The sequence below is a fragment of the Dreissena polymorpha genome, chromosome 13 (assembly GCF_020536995.1).
Source record: "Dreissena polymorpha isolate Duluth1 chromosome 13, UMN_Dpol_1.0, whole genome shotgun sequence".
Lineage (NCBI taxonomy): Eukaryota > Metazoa > Mollusca > Bivalvia > Myida > Dreissenidae > Dreissena > Dreissena polymorpha.
This window is the reverse complement of record NC_068367.1, coordinates 1,736,006-1,757,185: the sequence shown is the minus strand read 5'-3', so window position 1 is coordinate 1,757,185 and position 21,180 is coordinate 1,736,006. Positions and strand designations below refer to the sequence as shown.

At 36.1% G+C, this 21,180-nt stretch overlaps 2 protein-coding genes across 4 annotated transcripts in view; one reads left to right on the top strand and one right to left on the bottom strand.

Annotated features, from left to right (window-relative positions):
• LOC127856222 (lipid scramblase CLPTM1L-like) overlaps positions 1-21,180 on the top strand; it is a 53,287-nt gene that overhangs the window by 12,314 nt on the left and 19,793 nt on the right. For all 3 annotated transcript variants that reach the window (XR_008037914.1, XM_052392301.1, XM_052392300.1), the window contains exons 4-12: positions 3,810-3,996; positions 4,558-4,691; positions 6,624-6,696; positions 7,539-7,656; positions 10,183-10,277; positions 14,782-14,970; positions 15,627-15,692; positions 18,648-18,698; positions 20,037-20,154. Coding sequence is in view for 2 of the 3 variants with exons in the window: in XM_052392301.1 (XP_052248261.1) it covers positions 3,810-3,996; positions 4,558-4,691; positions 6,624-6,696; positions 7,539-7,656; positions 10,183-10,277; positions 14,782-14,970; positions 15,627-15,692; positions 18,648-18,698; positions 20,037-20,154 (1,031 nt within the window). In the remaining variant the exon portion in view is untranslated. The remainder of the gene's footprint in view (positions 1-3,809; positions 3,997-4,557; positions 4,692-6,623; positions 6,697-7,538; positions 7,657-10,182; positions 10,278-14,781; positions 14,971-15,626; positions 15,693-18,647; positions 18,699-20,036; positions 20,155-21,180) is intronic.
• Positions 1-21,180, bottom strand: part of LOC127856221 (heat shock 70 kDa protein 12A-like) — a 138,404-nt gene that overhangs the window by 113,479 nt on the left and 3,745 nt on the right. The window lies entirely within an intron of this gene.

The window sequence follows — 21,180 nt, the reverse complement described above, 5'->3', positions numbered from 1 at the left end:
TACAAAGATCATTGAAGTAAGAACATGTGTTCTGAATGTTTTTCTTATAAACTGGAAAAAGTCGGGATTTATTTAAATATGTCGAAAGTGACCATATATCCTGATAAAAAATTTTCGGGCGACATGTTTATTTAATGTCTTTTTTGTAGTGTTTAAACCAGTTTAATAATATCTTATTGATTTTAAAACACAACTTCCATGAACATAATTGTTTCCAGAAAAGTCAATATATGATACTGCATTGTAAACTCAAACTTTGTATCCAAGAGGTAGTGTAATTAATGAAGTGCAATGTTTTTAACTATCGTCTATGCTGCTTTTTAATAACGAATGATTCAATGTTCCATTTGTGAATTGTGACTCATGAATTGTGGAGATATGATTGTCAATTGCTCAACGATCCATATAAATTTCTGATCATTTTATAATTTTCTTAATATAAGTTATGAATTGATCAAATGTATTACTAAATTAAATACATTTATAAATATAAGACATAATCTTTCGATTATCATAATATTCTCAGGCCTGTTGGTCTAAGGGATGTGTGGGTTGTTAATTATATTTATGCCCCTCTTCGAAGAAGAGGGTGTTTATTGTTTTGCACATGTTGATTTTGAGGTCACTAGGTCAAAGGTCAAGGTCACGGTGACCCGAAATAGTAAAATAATTTCCGGATGATAACTCAAGAACGCTTATGGCTATGATCATGAAACTTCAGAGGTACATTGATTATGACTCGCAGATGACTCGCAGATGACCCCTATTGATTTTCAGGTCACTAGGTCAAAGGTCAAGGTCACAGTGACCGGAAATAGTAAAATGGTTTCCGGATGATGACTCAAGAACGTTTTATGCCTAGGATCATGAAACTTCATAGGTGCATTGATCATGATTCGCAAATGACCCCTATTGATTCTCAGGTGATAGGTCAAGGTCACTGTGACCCGAAATAGTTAAATGTTTTCTGGATGATAACTCAAGAACGCTTATTCCTAGGATCATGAAACTTCATAGGTACATGGATCATGACTCGCAGATTACCCCTATTGATTTTCAGGTCACTAGGTCAAAGGTCACAGTGACTCGAAATAGTAAAATGGTTTCCGGCAGTGCCCCAGATAATTATTTGGGAAATAGGGTTTTCACCCATTGATTTTGAAAAATAGGGTGATTTCATTCTTGAAATAGGGTAAACTTAGTTATATAATTGCATACCTTATAATCATTTCTGCTTTTCATCTGTTGAAGCTGCATACTTGTATTGATTCAATAAAACTGTAAACAATTATAATTAACTTTAATAAACAGATGTTTCATAACATCTTTAACCCTTGAAACATTCCATAATATAAACTTTAAACTTAAAAAGAATGTTAACACGAATGATTCGGCATTTATTGGCTCTTGCTTTCTTGGTTCAAAAAGTTTGTGATCGACTGATATTTTGGCGCAACAATCGCGGACGTCTTTCGACCTCTCTTAGACATTTTTATTTCGCATTGTAGTAGAAACTGAAAGAACAGACGCTTTACAAATACATGCACAATGAGCGACGGATTAAATCAGATTGAAAACGCATGTATGTTGTCGTAAACGCTGTAATTAAGTTATGAACTCTAGTCCACAGAGCGTTTAAATAACTTTGACTGATTTCCTGCTCCGTCATCCAGGCGCTTTCTGAATAAAAGCGTCGCCGCGTTTCGAAAATAATTCCAAAGAGAAAATACCGAAAATGAGCAAAGCATTTTCGATCGAAGCTATTGTACGCATCAAATTTGACGAATTTGCGTAAAAGTCAAATTGGTTGCGTTTTCAATACGCATGATATTGTATTTCTTTGCGTTTTTAAACATTTTAATAGGGTGAAAGACGCAGATACGCAGCTTATCTGGGGCACTGTTCCGGATGATAACTCAAGAGCGCTTACGCCTAGGATCATGAAACTTCATAGGTACATTTATCATGACTCGCAGATGACCCCTATTGACTTTCAGGTCACTAGGTCAAAGGTCAAGGTCACGGTGACTTCACACAGTAAAATGGTTTCCGGATGATAACTAAAGAAAGCTTACGCCTAGGATCATGAAACTTCATAGGTACATTAATCATGACTCACAGATGGACCCCTATTGATTTGGTCACTAGGTCAAAGGTCAAGGTCACAGTGCCAAAAAACGTATTCACTCAATGGCTGCCAGTACAACTGACAGCTCATATGGGGGGGGGGGGGGGCATGCATGTTTTACAAACAGCCCTTTTTTTAGATGATTCTTTACAAAGAAAGATGCTACTATTGTATTTGTTATAAATGTGTGAAAGGCTCTAAGAAGGAACCAGAGATTATTAACCCTTTACCAAACACCAACAGGATTTTACGGGTTTATAGCCGACGACTTTATAAATAATTATGATAAAATGAGAAATTGCTCAAGATGAGCAATTTCTCCTTTTATTACAATTATTTCTACCCTACCTGATTATTTCCTTAATATTCTATTACAATTTAATTGTCATCTGCAACATTTTTCAAATTGGGAAAGTCCAAAATGTGTCGTTTGGTAAAGGGTTAAGGCATTTTGATTCCTATGGGTCTTGTGAATCTATTTCAAATCAAATGCGTATATTTGATCTTCAGCATCTAAAAATATGTGAAATAGAAAGAATGACAATATCTTTTGGAGAGATAAATGTACCTACGTTATAAGCAATGGGACTGTGCTTCAAAGGAACAATTCCCGGGCTTTTTAGTCTGTTTAGTTAACACGGTAGTAACTTTTTCCATATATAAAAATGCTCACCCTTCCAACTTTAAGCGCCCAGTGAGGGATAGACAGAGAAAGTCACATGCTTGAGTACATTACAACCCATGCGCATTCCGTGTTTTTTTCGCATAAAAAAACAGTGGAGCGATACAGGGCCATCATGGCCCTCTTGTTATTCAAATTGATTTGAAATTACATAGCGACTGTGCTCTGTTAAAAGAGAGATTAATGCATGTGCCTTACGTTTTGTCCCAGATTAGCCTGTGCAGTCTGCATATGCTAATCAGGGACGACTCTTTCCGCTTTTATAATATTTTTCGTCTAAAGAAAGTGTCTTCTTAGCAAAAATTCAGTTGAGGCGGAAAGTGTTGTCCCTGATTAGCCTGTGCGGACTGCACAGGCTAATCTGGTTAGATTCTTTACGCACATGCATTAACCCTTTCAGTGCGGGAACCGAATTTTGAAGGCCTTTGCAAACAGTTTGGATCCAGATCTTTGAAAAAAATCGAAGAAAATGCTAATTTTAGAAATTAAGCAGACGACATTTTAGCAGACGACGAATTTCCCAGCATGCAAAGGGTTAACCTGCCTTTTTACAGAGCACGGGTCATATCCTTTACTAAAGGTCATGTAAAGGTCATGTAATTTTTAGCAAATAGGTACACAAAAGCAGAAAAAGAATAACACTGTATTAACAACAAGCATCTCAAAACAGACCGTTATCAATTTAAAGTGGCAAAGTTAAAGTCGAAATAGGTACTTGTTGACACCAAACCTATTTACTCTAGTTTTCTGTGGCCCTTAAAAATACTATTTTAACTTAAAGGTGGCTTAGATATTACAACATATACATAATAATAATGTATGGTTGTGAATGTATAATCATGCATAATAAAAAAAACAACAACTGGCTATAATTGAAGTCGCTAGATTTTAATTTTTAACTAGTTTTCATTCATTAAAAATTATCTGAACGAAGCCACTCAAAAATGTTTACCTAAGAATTGCACAACACTGGAAGAACATTGTCCCATGTTGTGACAGGTCCGTTAACGTGAGCATACCAAGGCAGGTACGGAAGAATGGGACTCTTCACATGCATGTGTTTGTATACCCCCGGAACCAAGACCCGTTCAGTAGCGAGTACACAGCCCATGTGCAGGCTCCTATAACCACCTTCATGGTACCACAGTCGACAACCTTCAACCTGCTCACGGATGAAACTTTACAGGTACCTTTACTTTGATAGATAATCTGATGGTGTCATAAAGTCTCCCCTGATCACTCTGTGGCAATTGCAAGCTAAGGTGACAGGACATATTTTTGTCCCTTCCCTCCATTAAAAAGTATATATTCCAAAAAAAAACTGAAGAAATAAAAAATCATGAAACAAATTATTTTTTATTTACTGGTAAGTGTCTGTACAACAAGTAATAAATGCTACACAAAAAGTGCCTGGGTTTATTTTCAATATTGTTATTTATTTAAAGCAACTAGAAATATGTACAGAAATTCATTATTTGTAAGTTTATTAAACATATAATTGAATTCTTCCTGTGAAGGTATTACACATAAAACTTTCCCTCAGGAAGGGCCACTGGCCTCATTCCCTTTTACCCTTGTAATTTCATGTATACATGTACTATACAAACTAAGCTGTGTTAAGGAGTCATTGGACAATCACCTTTGAAATCAAACTTTGGAGAAACTATTTCTTAAATTCTCTATAAATTTTTCATAAGGAACTCATTGAATGAAATAAGAGATTACCAATAAATTAAACAATTTCAAGGAGAAACCAAAGATGACCAAATCCACAGATAAGCCTGTCACCCACTGGAGGTCAAAGGTCACAGTGAGCGTAATGGAAGATGAGATTGCGTTCGAGCGTATGGCCGTTCCTGGTGAAGTGATGCGCTACCTAAGGTAAATCTGCGTTGGGATTTAATCCCTGCAGGTCTTTTTAATATCGGTACAATTGTTTTTTTGCTCATGTGAGCACATATTGCTCCTGGTGAGCTATTCGTGTGGGTGGCTTGAAATGGTCTGGTATGGTATGTTTAGTGTTGTCAACAATTTACTTCAAAGAAGTCTGATAGAAAAATTGTTAATATTTCATGTAACTTAAGAGGAAAGCTCTATGGTGCCCCTCTTTTAAAGTTGTTCATATCTTTCTGCTTGGCTGAGTATAAAGGTCCTCAGAGCTAAAAATAAATCTGAACAGTGGAAACTTCATTAATCAATAATCATCTCCTGAATCGCAATTTTCAGAGGGTTAATATTAGGTAAATAACATTATATAGCGGCCCTCTACAAAACTTACTAAAATCTCTCCTCTGGGGTGGTATTCCCGAAACATCTTAAGTCTTTTCTTAAAATTTTTCACTTAAGTTAAAAATTACAATGTTTTGTATTTCTTTACTACATAAGGAAACACATGTGTTTTTGGTATTCCTAAAATAACATTGGCATAATTATGTTATTTACATGTATATCTTGATGCCAATCTATTGCAAAATGAAATGAAACAGTTAAGAAAATTTCCAAATTTAAAGATTAAAACTTAAAATGCTTCTGGAATACGACCCCTGGGGTCAAACGTGGTCACACTATTTATATAGACTTGTATAGCCAGATTACTTCCCTGAAATCAGAAGTCTCAGAGCTTTGATATTTGGTATGTAACTTCCTTACATGTATTTGTACTCAGTTTAATGTGTGTTAGTGTTGGACAAGTTGTATGAGTCCACAGTACTTCTATTGAGATACTCTTAACTCTTTCAGTGCTGGAACCGAATTTTGAAGGCCTTTGCAAACAGTTTGGATCCAGATGAGACGCCACAGAACGTGGCGTCTCATCAGGATCCAAACTGTTTGCTATTCTGATAGTATTGTTTGAAAAAAAAATCGAAGAAAATGCTAATTTTAGAAATTTAGCAGACAACATTTTAGCAGACGACAAATTTCCCAGCATGCAAAGGGTTAAATTGAGTCGCATCCTGATAAACATTGGGCTAAATGCATGTTGGTGAAGAGATTAGCCTGTGCAGTATGCACTTTCAGCTTTTAAGGAATTGTTCATTTAACCCCTTACCACTTAGATATGTATTTTGATCCATTTGTAGTCCCTTAGAAAGTTAAATTTTATTATAGACGTTTCTTACTAGATTCAAGTTTTTAAGGCTTCATTTCCAACCCTTAGATTCTGATTAGCAGCAAACAGCATAAAACCTGAACAGACTGCGAATTACTCGCAGCCTGTTCTGGTTTTATGCTGTTTGCACATAGCCATTTTCACTTTGCTTCTAAGTGGGAAAGGGTTAAGGAATTGTTCGTTTTAAGGAGGTCTTTTTTTTTATTCATTGTAAGCAGAAAGTGTCTAATCAGGCACTTTACACATCTGCATTTTATTCAGCTTTCCTTAAATGTGGCTCATTTTATTGAACAGGATTCATATATGGAAACTAAAACATATAGGATCTGACACAAGTTGTCATTTTATAGCATATTTTATTAAACAAGTTTTGGAATGTTGTTGGTAAGCCAACCTTAGTCATGCTTACCTAAAAAATTTCCTGGACAAGGGGAATAAATCATGACACAAAATGACAATGAGTCAACTTCACATTACAACTATTCTGTATAACACTATTGGTCAGTGAAAAACGTCTCAACAGCTATATTACACACGTTTAAGATATAACATGTTTAATAGTTATATTTTAAAGAAAACAAGATGTAGCATGTGAGAACTGCACATCCACTGTCCCATATTTGGAATATAATTTTGTTAAGAAATTGCACTCATATTTAATTTTTATGCGCTTTTTGTTTACATTATTTATATTATTTTTTTAGGCTTTCACCAAAAGGAGACTACCTACCTGTAGTATTTATAGATGAGTTGGGATTTCGTACCAAAGATCTAATGGTAACTCTTGTCATCATGTTTTTCTCTCATGTTCCCAACTTTAGTAATTTAAATGTTTAATTTTCCTTTCAAGAAATTTTTACGTACGTCATTGCATCATTTCAGATTAAATATCAAGAGACCAACATTTAAAGTCTTTCAATGTAAGATAAAAACCTCAACAAACAAACTAGTTGATAACTGTTTTGAAACGCTTCTAGTTTGATGTTAGGCAAGTGGTAACATATAAGTGCCCACTTTGTTTCAATTCAATTTCAAGCAAAAACAACATTTAACATAAAATGCATCCACTGTATTAAAGCCCCATTACTACTCAAAATCAACAAAAATTTAGTACAATAGTTCGTAAAATATGTTAAACAATTGAAAATCAGTGTTCCTTATGGCAATTGCCGAAATTTCAACGCCAGATGTGGTCTGGTAAAATAGATGTTTGTAGATACAAAATGCTTGTTTTTATAATTGTTTTGCATATTTACTTCCATTTTAATTTCCCGCAACAGTATCCATTCATACGACACATGAACACTAACATGGTACAATGTACCATTTTAGTGTTCGTGTGTCGTATGAATAGATATATTCACGGGATATTAAAATGGAATTATTGTGTTACAAATAAATAAAAACAAGCATTTTGTATCTACAAAAATCTATGTAATCATACCACATCTAGGGTTGAAATTTTGGCTATTGCTATAAGGAACATGTGTTTACTTTATTTTACGAAATACTTTACGAAATTTTTGTTGATTTTGAGAGTTATGGAGGCTTTAAATGTTCATTAATGTTGTGTTATGTTAAGAGCAGATGCAGCAACATTCTCTGGTTGTTATTTTCAGTTTGTGAATAAGAGTGTGGAAGATTTGCCACTCACCATTACGTACACGCCAATATCTGTGGGAAAGCTGCGAATGTGGACCAACATGCTGGAGTCCATCAAGATGCTACAAAAACTTGGTTCGCTGGTTTTGATTCTATGAGCCTCGTTTTTTAGCTCGGATGTTTTTGGAGAAAACCCGAGGTATTGTCATAACCAGCTCATCCGCCGTCCGCGGAGTGCTAAAACCTTAACATTGGCTCTAAAATCAAAGTGCTTCCACCTACAACTATGAAACTTCATACGTAGATGCATCTTGATGAGTTCTACATGCCACACCCATTTTTGTTTCTAGGTCAAAGGTCAAGGTCTCTGTTACCTCTAATATGAAAATTCTGACAAGCTTTCATTTATAAGCTCATCTATTTTTTGAAAAAAAATTATGAGCTATTGTCATCACCTTGGCGTCGGCGTCGGCGTTGGCGTCCGGTTAAGTTTTGCTTTTAGGTCCACTTTTCTCAGAAAGTATCATTGCTATTGCATTCAAACTTGGTACACTTACTAACTATCATGAGAGGACTGGGCAGGCAAAGTTAGATAACTCTGGCGTTCATTTTGACAGAATTATATGCCCTTTTTATACTTAGAAAATTGAAAATTTTGGTTAAGTTTTGCGTTTAGGTCCAGTTTTCTCAGAAAGTATCAATGCTGTTGCATTCAAACTTGGTACACTTACTTTCTATCATAAGGGGACTGGGCAGGCAAAGTTAGATAACTCTGGCGTGCATTTTGACAAAATTATGTGGCCTTTTTATACTTAGAAAATTGAAAATTTTGGTTAAGTTTTATGTTTAGGTCCATTTTATTCCTTAAGTATCAAAGCTATTGCTTTCATACTTGCAACACTTACTAACTATCATAAGGGGACTGTGCAGGCAAAGTAATGTAACTCTGACTGGCATTTTGACAGAATTATGTGCCCTTTTTATACTTGGAAAATTGAAAATTTGTTAAAGTTTTGTGTTTAGGTCCACTTTATTCCTACAGTATCAAAGCTATTGCTTTCATACTTGCAACACTTATTAACTATCATAAGGGGACTGTGCAGGCAAAGTTATGTAACTCTGACTGGCATTTGGACGGAATAATGGGCCCTTTATACTTAGAAAATTGAAAATTTGGTTAAGTTTTAAGTTTTGGTCCACTTTACCCCTAAAGTATCAAAGATATTGCTTTAATACTTGGAACACTCGCAAACTATCATAAGGGTACAGTAAAAGGACAAGTTGCATAACTCTGGTTGTCATTTTTACGGAATTATGGCCCTTTTTTTACTTAGTAACTTTGAATAGATGAATATATGGTTAAATTTTGTGTTTCGATCCACTTTACTTCTGAAGTATCAAGGCTATTGCTTTCAAACTTCAAATACTTTCATGCTATTATGAGGTTACTGTACCTGGCAAGTTGAATTTTACCTTGACCTTTGAATGACCTTGACTCTCGAGGTCAAATTATTAAATTTTGCTAAAATTGCCATAACTTCTTTATTTATGATTAGATTTGATTGATACTTTGACAAAACTACTCTTACCTGACATACCACAATAGACTCCACCCAAACCATCCCCCATGCCCTTCCCCCCTCCCCCTCCCCCCCCCCCCCCGAATTCCCCCCCCCCCCCCTCGAATCCCCCCCCCCTAATTTTTTTTTTTATCACCTCACAAATGACCACCACACCCTCACACTATACCCCCCCCCCACCCCACCACCCCCCCAATTTTTTTTTAAACGGTTAAAAAACCCAAATATTTTTTTTATTATTTTATGTTTGAAATACCGTCCAACCATCGCACCCAAGAATCACCCCCCCCTCCCCCCACCCGAATCCCCCCCTATTTTTTTTTTTAAGATCATCTCACAAATGACCACCACACCCTCACACTATACCCCCCCCCCCACCCCACCCCCCCCCCCAATCTTTTTTTTTTTTTTTGAAACGGTTAAAAAACTAATATTTATTTTTATTATTTTATATTTGAAATACCGTCCAACCATCGTACCCCCCCCCCCCCCCCCCTCCCCCCCCTGAATTTTTTTTTTTCGCATTTTTGGAAAATAATGTAATATGTCCACACCCCCACACTATACACCCCTCTTCACTCCACCCCTCCCTCCTTTGTGATTGAAAATGAGAGTCCCTACACCTTTAAAAAGAAAATAGATGAGCGGTCTGCACCCGCAAGGCGGTGCTCTTGTTAAAAACTGCACCCACAGCCAAGTGTGGCATCGGCTATGCGGTGCTCTTGTTGTAAAGGGGGCTTAATGCATGTGCGTAAAGTGTTGTTCCAGATAAGCCTGTGTAGTCTGCAAAGGATAATTTGGGATTACATTTTCCGCCTTAACTGGATTTTATTGTAGAAGATACTTTGTTTACACAAACATTCCATATAAGGGAAGTGTCCTCCGTGATAAGCCTGTGAGTTATTGCCCTTTGAACAATAAATAATTTGTTTCCACACAAAATAAAACCATTCATAAACAAAATGCATTAGCGAGGGGCATACAGCAGTTTCACTGATATTTTTGTATTTTAAATTTGGTACTAGTGATAATGCCAGTTGGCTGGGAAGCATTAATTATTTCTTTGGATTGTTTTTTTTAGGCTTTACTGAGAAGGACACAGATGAGATCAAGGGCATTTTCTCTGATACAAACTTCTACTTCCTAATGTTGACCTTTACAGTGGCAGCCTTCCATGTAAGTTTTTCTAACTTTGCATTCCGTATGTTGACATCCCAGTGGCTGCTTTCCCTTTTGAAAGTTTGTCTGCAGTTAATACATCCCCTACATAAGCTGCGCTCAGCTGGGGTTTTGTTAGTAGCTTTTTCTTAGGAAAAACTTGTACATGTTTTAGCTGTTTACCATTCGAAACAACAAGTTGTAAGTCTATTTTAGAATTGCCTTCTTAATAAAAATATTATTTTTAGCAAGGCTGTTTTCGGAGAAAACCTGAGCTATTATCATAGCCAGCTCGTCGTCCGCCATCCATCGTAGGCGTCGTGCTTAAACCTTAACATTGGCCATAACTTTTTAAACATTGAAGATAGCACCTTGATATTTGGCATGCATGTGTATCTCATGGAGCTGCACATTTTGAGTGGTACAATTTCAAGGTGAACATCATCCTTCAAGGTCTAGGGTGGAAAAAACAAAGTCAAGGGAAGTAATAAGCTTTAAATGGACATCTGACCTGCCCATGTATATATTTTTGTTAAATAAATCAAAGTGGCGCAGTAGGCATCATTGTGTTTCTGACAAACACATTGTGGTAAAAGGTCAAGGTCAAGGTCATCCTTTATGGTCTATGGTAAAAAATACAGATTTAAGGGAAGTAATAAGCTTTAAAAAGGGAGAAAATTATTCAATATTGAACATAGCCACTTTATATATTTGGCATGCATGTGTATCTCATGGAGCTGCACATTTTGAGTGGTGAATCTACAGTCACGGTAGTGGCTTTTAATTATTTGCTACTAAAAATAGAGACTTGTTACAGACAATTATTTTCAAGGGAAGTAATTTATATAATTCTAAATCTCATATTATATATTTCCTTATCAAGATTTGAAGTTCTTTTCACAGTTACTGTACAGATTTATTATTTTGATTATTTATAACCCAAATGATTGATTTGTCAAAGTTGTTTTTTTTAAATGATATAATTATAATTTCTTTGATGTTCATTACAAACTGTGGACTTATGTTTATGGATACATGATCAATTCTGGCTATGATCTCTTTTAAACCACAGGCCTTGGATGTCAGTGATGTCTGACATGGTCATAATTGACTGTGAGACACTCCCCACCCCCCCCCTGGTTGGATTGGACAAAATTCCCGGGAAGTAATAACCTTTAAAGGGAGATGATGTGCATATTATCAGTGGGTTCTGGTAGGATGATTTTTCACAGAGTTATGGCCCTTTGAAATTTTCTATAAAAAAATTCTTGTCCCCCCAGCTACTGTGCCCTCAAGACGTTTCCTTTTATTGGAATATATAGTGCAATATTGTGACAAAAAAACCTTTGGGGAGCATCACCTGTCGATGGTTTCTTGTTTTTATCCTACAGCATGCAAAGTGTGATAAAGACTTGACTTAACTGTGTCTTTATTCCCCCAGTGATCTGACTGTGTCTTTATTCCCCCATGATCTTGTTTTGGCGGATTGGGGTAGTATTAGGGCATATCTCAGCGGGTATTTACATGTGTACGTATGTCCATTTTCTAGCCTAAGAAATAAGTAGGTACATGTACTTATGACAAATATCAAAATGCATGCTGATACTGTGTATGGCAAGCAATAATTATATCCCTTTGGGCCTGTATAAGGACCCATTCCCAATAGAAAAAGTATATATTTTCCCAAATGGGACCTAACAATTCCCAGTAGAAGGTTTCCAAAAAATAAAGTATTAAATAAATCTCAACATTAAGTGAATCTTCCATCAAACTCTATAAGTTCAACCTTTGTTAATGTAGTATGGAAATCGCTTTTATTCTCAATTTTAAAGCATTTGTGACATGTTCCCAGATTAGCCTGTGCAGTCCGCACAGGCTAATCAGGGACGACTCTTTCTGCTTTTATGGTATTTTTCGTTTAAAGGAATTCCCTTCTTACCGAAAATCTTGTTTAGGCGGAAAGTGTCCTACCTTATTAGCCTGTGCGGACTGCACAGGCTAATCTGGGACGACACTTTACACACATGCATTATGCCCAGTTTTCTCAGAATGCGACTCATTTGTTAGCCATAACACAACAACACTTTCCTAATTTAAGTCAAAACAAGGCATTCTTTTCCACAATTCAAAGGGACCCATCCTCTTTCTCAAAATGATGAAACAAACTGCAATGTATTACTTTGAATCATAGATCCTGTCCAAATATCAAGAAACATGGCACAACTGTTTAGTAGAATCAAGTGTTGTAGTTGGGTAGTGTCTTTGAAATCGTGTGTTGTGCAAAAACCTCAATTTAGCTTATTCCAAAATATTTCTTAAGATAGAATCACCCTAAATTCGTAACTTATTTTTAAACCTCTCAAGACTTAGTCAGGAAAGTTTGTGTGAAAGTGAGGTTTCGGCACAATAGTTTTTCACCAGACATGTCAAAGATATTGTGAATGTTAAGAAAATTTATCCACATCAAAGGCGGAGGGATATAGAATTGGCATTTTCTGTCCGTCCATCCGTCCGTCGTCTGTCACCAACTTATTATTTGTTAGGGGGGATGGGGGTGGGGGGTCGTATAAATTCAACAAATTGCTTGTTTTTTTTAAATTAGGCTGTGACTATGGACATTTTATGTTAGTTTGAACTATGTGTATAGATCTTACAAGTGTCCAGATGAAGAGCAATATGTTGAATTGCACAATCTTCGATTGATGATTTCAATTTTAGAGGACCCCTGAATTACTTTAGGTACTGTCAATGATTTGTTTTAGTTTAAACCTATTTATTTTAGCTCGAAAGCATAGAAAGCCTAAGGCTTAATTCAGAGCTTCAGATAAGGATTTGTGAAATTAGTAACGGTACTGCCACTGACAGAAAGAAAAGGAGTAACGCTTAAAATCAATTAGTACCTGTACTACCATATCCAAAAATACAGGTAGTACTGTACTACCCGTGTTCTTGGATATTGAAGGGTGTATAACTGACTTTACAGAAACAATTGCAGCAATTATAATAAATATATGTAGCTTCTTAAACAGTAAATGTATAAGTTTTCCATTCTGAATTATGATGCTAATACAACTACACTATAAAACTCATGACTAATACTATTTCTTCATTTTTCTTGACAAGAAAACACAAGCCAACTAGTAAGCTAAGTAAATGAACACTTATTTCACTGTCTCATCCGTTTCCCATCGTGTTTTCTAACGTTTTACGCCACCGATGCAATCAAATCGTTTAATATCGGGACGACAATGTCTTTTTCTGGGTTTACAGATTTAATGTCAGGATGGTTAGAAGACACCATATGTAGTCATTATATGACAACAAAGAGTTGTTTTGAGCCGCTTTTGTTTAAGCCGGCATTCAATTGCGCGCAGACATATTGTTTTTGACGGATTTACAAGTTACAGGAAATCACGCGACAGAATAGACAATAATATATGAACCCAGTCTACAACTTTTCGGTAATTTAAATTAACGAAAAGCGCTGTTAGGTTAGAGACCAACAAATCACGCCGCGCTGACGCAGACGTATCTGCACGGCCAGATTTTTTCATAAATGCGTAATATGGATATCAATGTCGTAATTGTACGTCCAGTTTATAAAAATAAATGTGTTAATCTTCAAGAAAAAGGTGTATTTACGGCTGTACGGCCCTTATCTGGAGCTCTGCTTAATTGAATCACAAGTGAGTCTGTTTTCTGGGACTAGAACCAGTTCTGTGTGTCTGGGGGAGATCTAAAGAAAGCTCCCACAGTGGGGATCCAACCCTCGACCTCGTGGTTGCTAGGCGGACACAATATCCGCTAAGCCACAGAGACTTGTGGACTTGTTTTGTAAATTCATATTGCTGTAACCATTCAATAAACACACAAAATGTATCAATTACTAAGGTTATAGACAATGACATTCAAATAATTGCAAGATTTATCACTTGTCAACATCTACTATGCAGTTTTCTAATCAACAATTGTCCAACTAGGTAATATAAAAACACTTGTTAATTTCGCTTTTTGAGTAGTAATTATTACAGCTTATTACCACTCCTTCCTTCGTACAGCCTACTAAGCAGTTTTCTAATCAATGATTGTCAAACTAAGTAATACAAAAACACTTATTAACAAAATAAAATATAAACAACAACAAAATCTCAAAGCATTCAATTTAAACAGCAATTAAAGGGACACACTTTGGGCTGTGCACTGTGATCAAGGGGTATGATGCATTTGCTTAAAGTGTCGTTCCAGATTAGCCTGTGCAGGGATGACACTTTTTGCCTAAACTAGATTTTTGCTAAGAAGAGACTTTCTTCAAACAGAAAATACATGTATCATAAAAGAGAAAAGTGTCTTACCTGATTAGCCTATGCAGACTGCACAGGCTTATCTGGGATGACACTTTATGAACATGCAATAAACCCCCTTTTCACACGGCAACGGCCCATTTCAATTTAATTACCATTTAGCTACTCACTGGATGTATACAAACCAGAGGACCTTTATTAGCTTCAGATGTGTTTTTCAGCTCCTGTTTGACTTCCTAGCGTTCAAGAATGATATCAGTTACTGGCGCAACCGTGACTCGATGGTTGGACTGTCTACCCGAGCCGTGGTATGGCGATGCATCTCACAGTTTGTGATCTTCTTGTACCTGATGGATGAAGAAACCAGCCTCCTCGTGCTTATTCCAGCTGGAATCAGTACAGTTATTGAAGTGGGTGTTATATAATTGCATCAACTTATTTGAAGGGACCTGTTCTTAGATTGCACCATTTTTAAATGTTTGTTAGTATTGGAGCTGTAGAAGTCCATTATAATAACAAAAATACAATTTAAGAAAGAAAAAAAAAGGATTTTTTATTTGTCCCTTATGGGGCTAAAAACAGATCCCTTAGGATTAAATGGATGTCCATAGGATTATTGTATCAGCCCTCATGAGTGAGTGCATACTAAACAGTGGACTGAATTCCCGCAAAATGTTAACAGATATTGTAAAGCAAGGAAGAAATTGAAATGACCTGTACTTCATTCATACCAGCTGTTTATTAGAAGTTGGTTATCTATTGTGGGCAATCGTATCAAAATGAAAACTGTACAATTGTCCTTTTTTTAAGGGGTCTAAGTACGTGTTAAAACATTTCATGTTACAATTCCAAAAAATAAATTTTTTATTCAGTGTGAAATTACGTCATAACGGTATCTATAAATTCATTCACATATTTTTTAAAAATGTAAGTCTTTGGCCAAATATTTGTTGTGTTTTTTCGTCAAAACTGTACATATTTTCAATTTCAATATAAATATTAATATATCAAATCTGACTTTGTTGTGCCAAGAGTTTGAGTTTGGTTTTGTAAAATTCTGTTTCAGATTTGGAAAGTTAAGAAGGCCTTTAAAATGACGATCATTTGGAATGGAGTGATACCAAAAATATGTGTATGTATACTTTAGTTATGAGCTACGTTTTGGGAGAGGTAGGCTTAATGCATGTGCATTAACCCTTTCAGTGCGGAAACTGAATTTTTGAGTCCTTTGCAAACAATTTGGATCCAGATGAGACGCCACAAAATGTGGCGTCTCATCAGAATCCAAACTGTTTGCTATTCTGATAGTATTTTTTGAAAAAAATCGAAGAAAATACTAATTTTAGAAATTCAGCTGAAGACATTTTAGCAAACGACAAATTACCCAGCATGCAAAGGGTTAAGTGTCATCAGGTCAGCCTGTGCAGTCTGCTAAAGCTTATCAGGGACGCAACTTCCTGCTCTTTTATAAAGTTTTGTTTAAAATATGTCTTAGTGAAAATCCAGTTTAAGCGGAAAGTCTTGTCCCTGATCTACCTGGGCAGTTTGATACTTAACTCTTTCAGTGCTGGAACCGAATTTTGATGGCTTTTGCAAACAATTTGGATCCAGATGAGACGTCACAGAACGTGGCGTCTCATCAGGATCCAAACTGTTTGCTATTCTGATAGTATTCTTTGAAAAAAATCGAAGAAAATGCTAATTTTAGAAATTCAGCAGACAACATTTTAGCAGACGACAAATTTCCCAGCATGCAAAGGGTTAATGCTCATGCATGAAGTCCTGATGACTTTGAACATGGCTCATATCATCTTACTGTTTTTAAAGAACAGTGTTATATTAGCTTATATGAACACGTCATACTGATGAGCTCACCTGAGCACACTGGGCTGATGGTGAGCTTTTGTGATAGCATTTTGTGCATCTTGCATTGTCAACATTTACCTGGCCAACACTTTAGTAGTCACATGTATTGCCCACTCTTCATGAAATTCGCTCTGAACATTTGTCCCAGTGATATTTCAGCCAAGGTCAAAACTGTAGAAGAAGAAATGCAAACACTCTTGGGGTTAAAGATTGCACACTTTTTAATGGCACTTGCTCACATCACACAGGTCAAGGTCAAAACTGAGTCATATGGGTTTACAAACTTAATCACAAGGATCAAATACATTGAAAAAAAATAATTTAATGCTGTTAGAAACTAATTTGTTTGTTTGTTTATGACTACATTGAAAATATATTACAGATTTTAACACCCTTTCGATTTTTAGCTCACCTGATTGCTCAGGTGAGCTTTTGTGATCGGTCTTTGTCCGTCGTATTTCCGTCCGTCCATCGTCCACATTTAGTTTGTAAACACTCTAGAGGCCACATTTCTTGTCTGATCTTCATGAAACTTGGTCCGAAAATTTGTCCCAATGATATCTTGATTGAGTTCGAAACTGGGTCATGCTGGGTCAAAAACTAGGTCACTAGGTCAAAAAAAAAGAATAACCTTGTAAACACTGTAGAAGTCACATTTCATGACCAATCTTCATGTAACTTTGTCAAAATGTTTGTTTTAATGATATGTTGGTTAAGTACAAAAGTGGTTATGGTTCGTTGAAAAACATGGCCGCCAGTGGGAAGGGCAGTTTTTCTTATTTGGCTATAGAGAAACCTTGTTAACACTCTAGATGCCACATTTCTTGTCCGATCTTCATGAAACTTGGTGAGAAGATTTTCTCCCAATGATACCTCAATCGAGTTCGAAAACGGGTCATGCTGGGTCAAAAACTAGGTCGTTAGGTAAAAAAAGAAGAAAAACCTTGTAAACACTGTAGAAGACACTTTTAATGCCCAATCTTCATGTAACTTTGTCAAAATGTTTGTCTTAATGATATGTTGGTTGAGTTCAAAAGTGGTTCCGGTCCGTTGAAAAACATGGCTGCCAGTGGACGGGGCAGTTTTTCTTATTTGGCTATAGAGAAACCTTGTAAACACTCTAGAGGTCTTATTTCTTGTCCAATCTTCATGAAACTTGGTCAGAAGATTTGTCCCAATGATACCTCAATCAATTTCGATACTGGGTCATGCTGGGTCAAAAACTAGGTCAATAGGTAAAAAAAAAGAAAAACATTGTAAACACTGTAGAAGTCACATTTCATGTCCAATCTTCATGTAACTTTGTTAAAATGTTTGTCTTAATGATATGTTGGTTTAAGTTCAAAAGTGGTTCTGGTCCGTTGAAAAACATGGCAGTCAGTGGGCGGGGCAGTTTTCCTTATTTGGCTACATAGAAACCTTGTATATACTCTACAGGCAACATTTCTTGTCCGATCTTCATGAAACTTGTTGGTCAGAAGATTTGTCCCAATGATACCTCGATTGAGTTCAAAACTTGGTCATGCTGGGTCAAAAACTAGGTCACTAGGTCCAAAAAAAGAAAAACCTTGTAAACACTGTAGAAGTCACATTTCATATGCCCAATCTTCATGTAACTTTGTCAAAATGTTTGTCTTAATGATATGTTGGTTGAGTTCAAAAAGGTGAGTGAACTAGGGCCATCTTGGCCCTCTTGTTAGATTAGTGTGGTTGGTTTAAACCTATTTATATTAGCTCGATTGCATAGCAAGTCTCAGGCTTATTTGAATCGCTCTTGAGTCTGTTTCCTGGAACAAGTTCTTTGTGTCTCTAGTGGAGCTTTTAAGAACACCTTACAATGGGGATCAAACCTCCTGGTATTAGTGGGGTTATAAGATGAAAAGAAAGTGTATGCATTAGCCAACAAACAGGTAATCAAAAGCTCTTATAAACTGATTGAAAGCCTAAATGAAAGTTTTAACATTAACCATTTATGATTCTTAGATCCCTTGGGCTTAAATTAACTTAAGTGCTAGAAAAAAACAACTTTATAAATAATTCAACCTGTTTTGGCCAACTTTTGGTGGTGTGAAGCCCACAACTGAACCGTTCAGATCATGCCAAAATGTGGGGCTGATAAACTCCAAACACTGGAAATCACAAATTAATAAACTAAAAACCATTTTTAAAAAAACATTTATAAATTTTTTAATATTGAATACATTGATGTTTTGTTTCAAAGCTGGGAACAAGTTCTGCAAAGGAATTGGAAACGGCACAATTTGACTCTCAGGTAAGTAAATTAGTGTCTATCTATTTATTTGCTATGGAGGTTTTATGATTTTCCTCAAATTTACATACAGGAAAGAAATGTCCCTTATCTAATTTCTACAATTAATTTTTATTTATTTATTTGGACTAATTTATTTCCAATACAAACAATATTTTATCTGTTGCCTATGTGTATATTTTAAACTGTGCAAGTACAATGAACCTTATTGTTGTACTTGTCCACTCAGCGCTTGATTGAATTTGTATTCAAGAACATATATCTGTAACTAAAAATACTCAGTGGAAACTTCACACAAATCTTTCATGTCATTATATGAGGTTGCTGACAAAACCACATAACTCAGCCCTGCCATTTAATCAATTATATCAAGTAATGAGTAATGGTACTTTAACAATTCTGGTTGACAGTTTGCGTGCAATAATACCTTCCTCATAACAGCAAATAATCACATTATAGTAACGTCTTTTCATTTATTTAAATTAAGTCATTAAATTTTTGTGTGTGATTTGACTGGGGAACATTTTATTTTTGCCCTGTCTGTTGGTTTGTTGCACTGTTGCTTTGTTGGTTTGTTTGTGTCAAACTTTAACATTGGCCATAACTTTTGCAATATTGAAGATAGCAACTTGATATTTTGGCATGCATGTGTATCTGATGGAGCTGCACATTTTGATTGGTGAAAGGTCAAGGTCATCCTTCAAGGTCAAAAGTCAAATTTTGCATTATTGAAGATAGCAACTTGATATTGGGAATGCATGTGTATCTCATGGAGCTGCACATTTTGAGTAGTGAAAGGTCAAGGTCATCCTTCAAGGTCAAGGTCAAAGGTCAAATATATGGAGGGGACATAGTGTTTCACAAACACATCTTGTTTTGTTAATGTTCAAATAAGAGACACCAATTAACAAATTTACTCCCATATGGCTTAAATTGGCACAGTCTAGTCAGGAGCTACTCTGTCCACTATAAAGTAACGCAATGTTTTATGGTGTCATAAGTGGACAGGGAAACTTCAGACCATTCTGCACATATGCTATGATGGCCGTGAATGTCAAAAGAGCCATATTCGCATGACTTGGGTCATAAGACCCATTTTCACATGATGTGGGTCATATGTAGGTGTGGTGTATGGTATAAGAGCCATTTTTGCATGATGAGGGTCATATTAAGGCGTGTTGTATGGCATAAGAGCCATTTTCGCATAACCTGGGTCATATTTAGGCTTGGTGTATGGCATAAGAGCCATTTTCACATGACGTGGGTCATATGTAGGTGTGGTGTATGGCATAAGGGCCTTTTAACATGACGTGGGTCATATGTATGTGTGTGTGTTTTCAGGCTATGAAGTACCTGTCCTACGTGCTGTACCCGCTGTGTCTCGGTGGGGCGGGATACTCGCTGATGTACGTGCAGCACAAGAGCTGGTACTCCTGGCTTATACAGAGTCTTGTCAACGGTGAGTAATACAGACTTAACGTGTATATTTAGTTGTTGTCAACTGCATATATCTCTAAAAATTGTGTTTAATTTTCAACCAAAGTTAAAAAAATATAGCTAAAATTATGTTTCCAAAAATCATTTCAGCTTCAAGGGGGTTAAGAAAGAATTCCGTTTTTTTTTATCTTTCCACCACTTTATCATTAGTATGAAAAGCACTGGTGTACACCGATAAAACAGTGGTCCATGGATCGAGTCCACAAAAAGTGTGCTCAGTCCAGCATAATTATACCCTCATAAGACTGGATGTCAGTCAATTTTAGTTTCCATGGTAATATCAAACTCCCAGTGAAAATGGAGGAAGGACATATATAGTGTGCACAATAAAACAGTGGATCATGGATTAGGTAACAAAAAGAATGCTTAGTCCAGCAATATTTTGTAACTTCAAAGGACAGGTAGTCAATCAATTTAAGTGTTCATGGTAATTCGAATCTCTCTTGATAAATTCACAATGGCTGAAAGAAGTATAGTGTAACCCATGTCTGTGTGTGTGTGTGTATTTGTTTGTATGTTGGCATTTCATGGCCAACTCCTACCTTTGTCTTGCATTCCGGTGATAAGATTTCAAAATAAATTGGCACCTACATTCATTGTATCAAGATTAAGTGTCACATGCAAAACCATGTCACTTCAAGTGAAAGGTCACAGTGAATGCTTCTTACGTAATCTTTATATGGATGTAATGAAGGTTGATTTTTGTGTCCAACCCAAACTTTTAGAGTGGAAATGGATTTCAGAAAACCTTCCCACAAATGATTGGCAAATCAAGATTTTGTGTCATTTGCAGAAAATCATGTTGCTTGCTTGAAGGTCAACGTCACTGCGATGGGGAAACTGGGTGTTTTGGCGTTTTTCTCATGTGTTTATATATAGTGAGAGTTCAATTTCCTGTCTGTTCATTGATTTTGTCATGCATCATTTGATTTCAAAATTAAGTGGCACAATTTATCATCATTTGAAGACGCCTTGTCTCAACATTCTG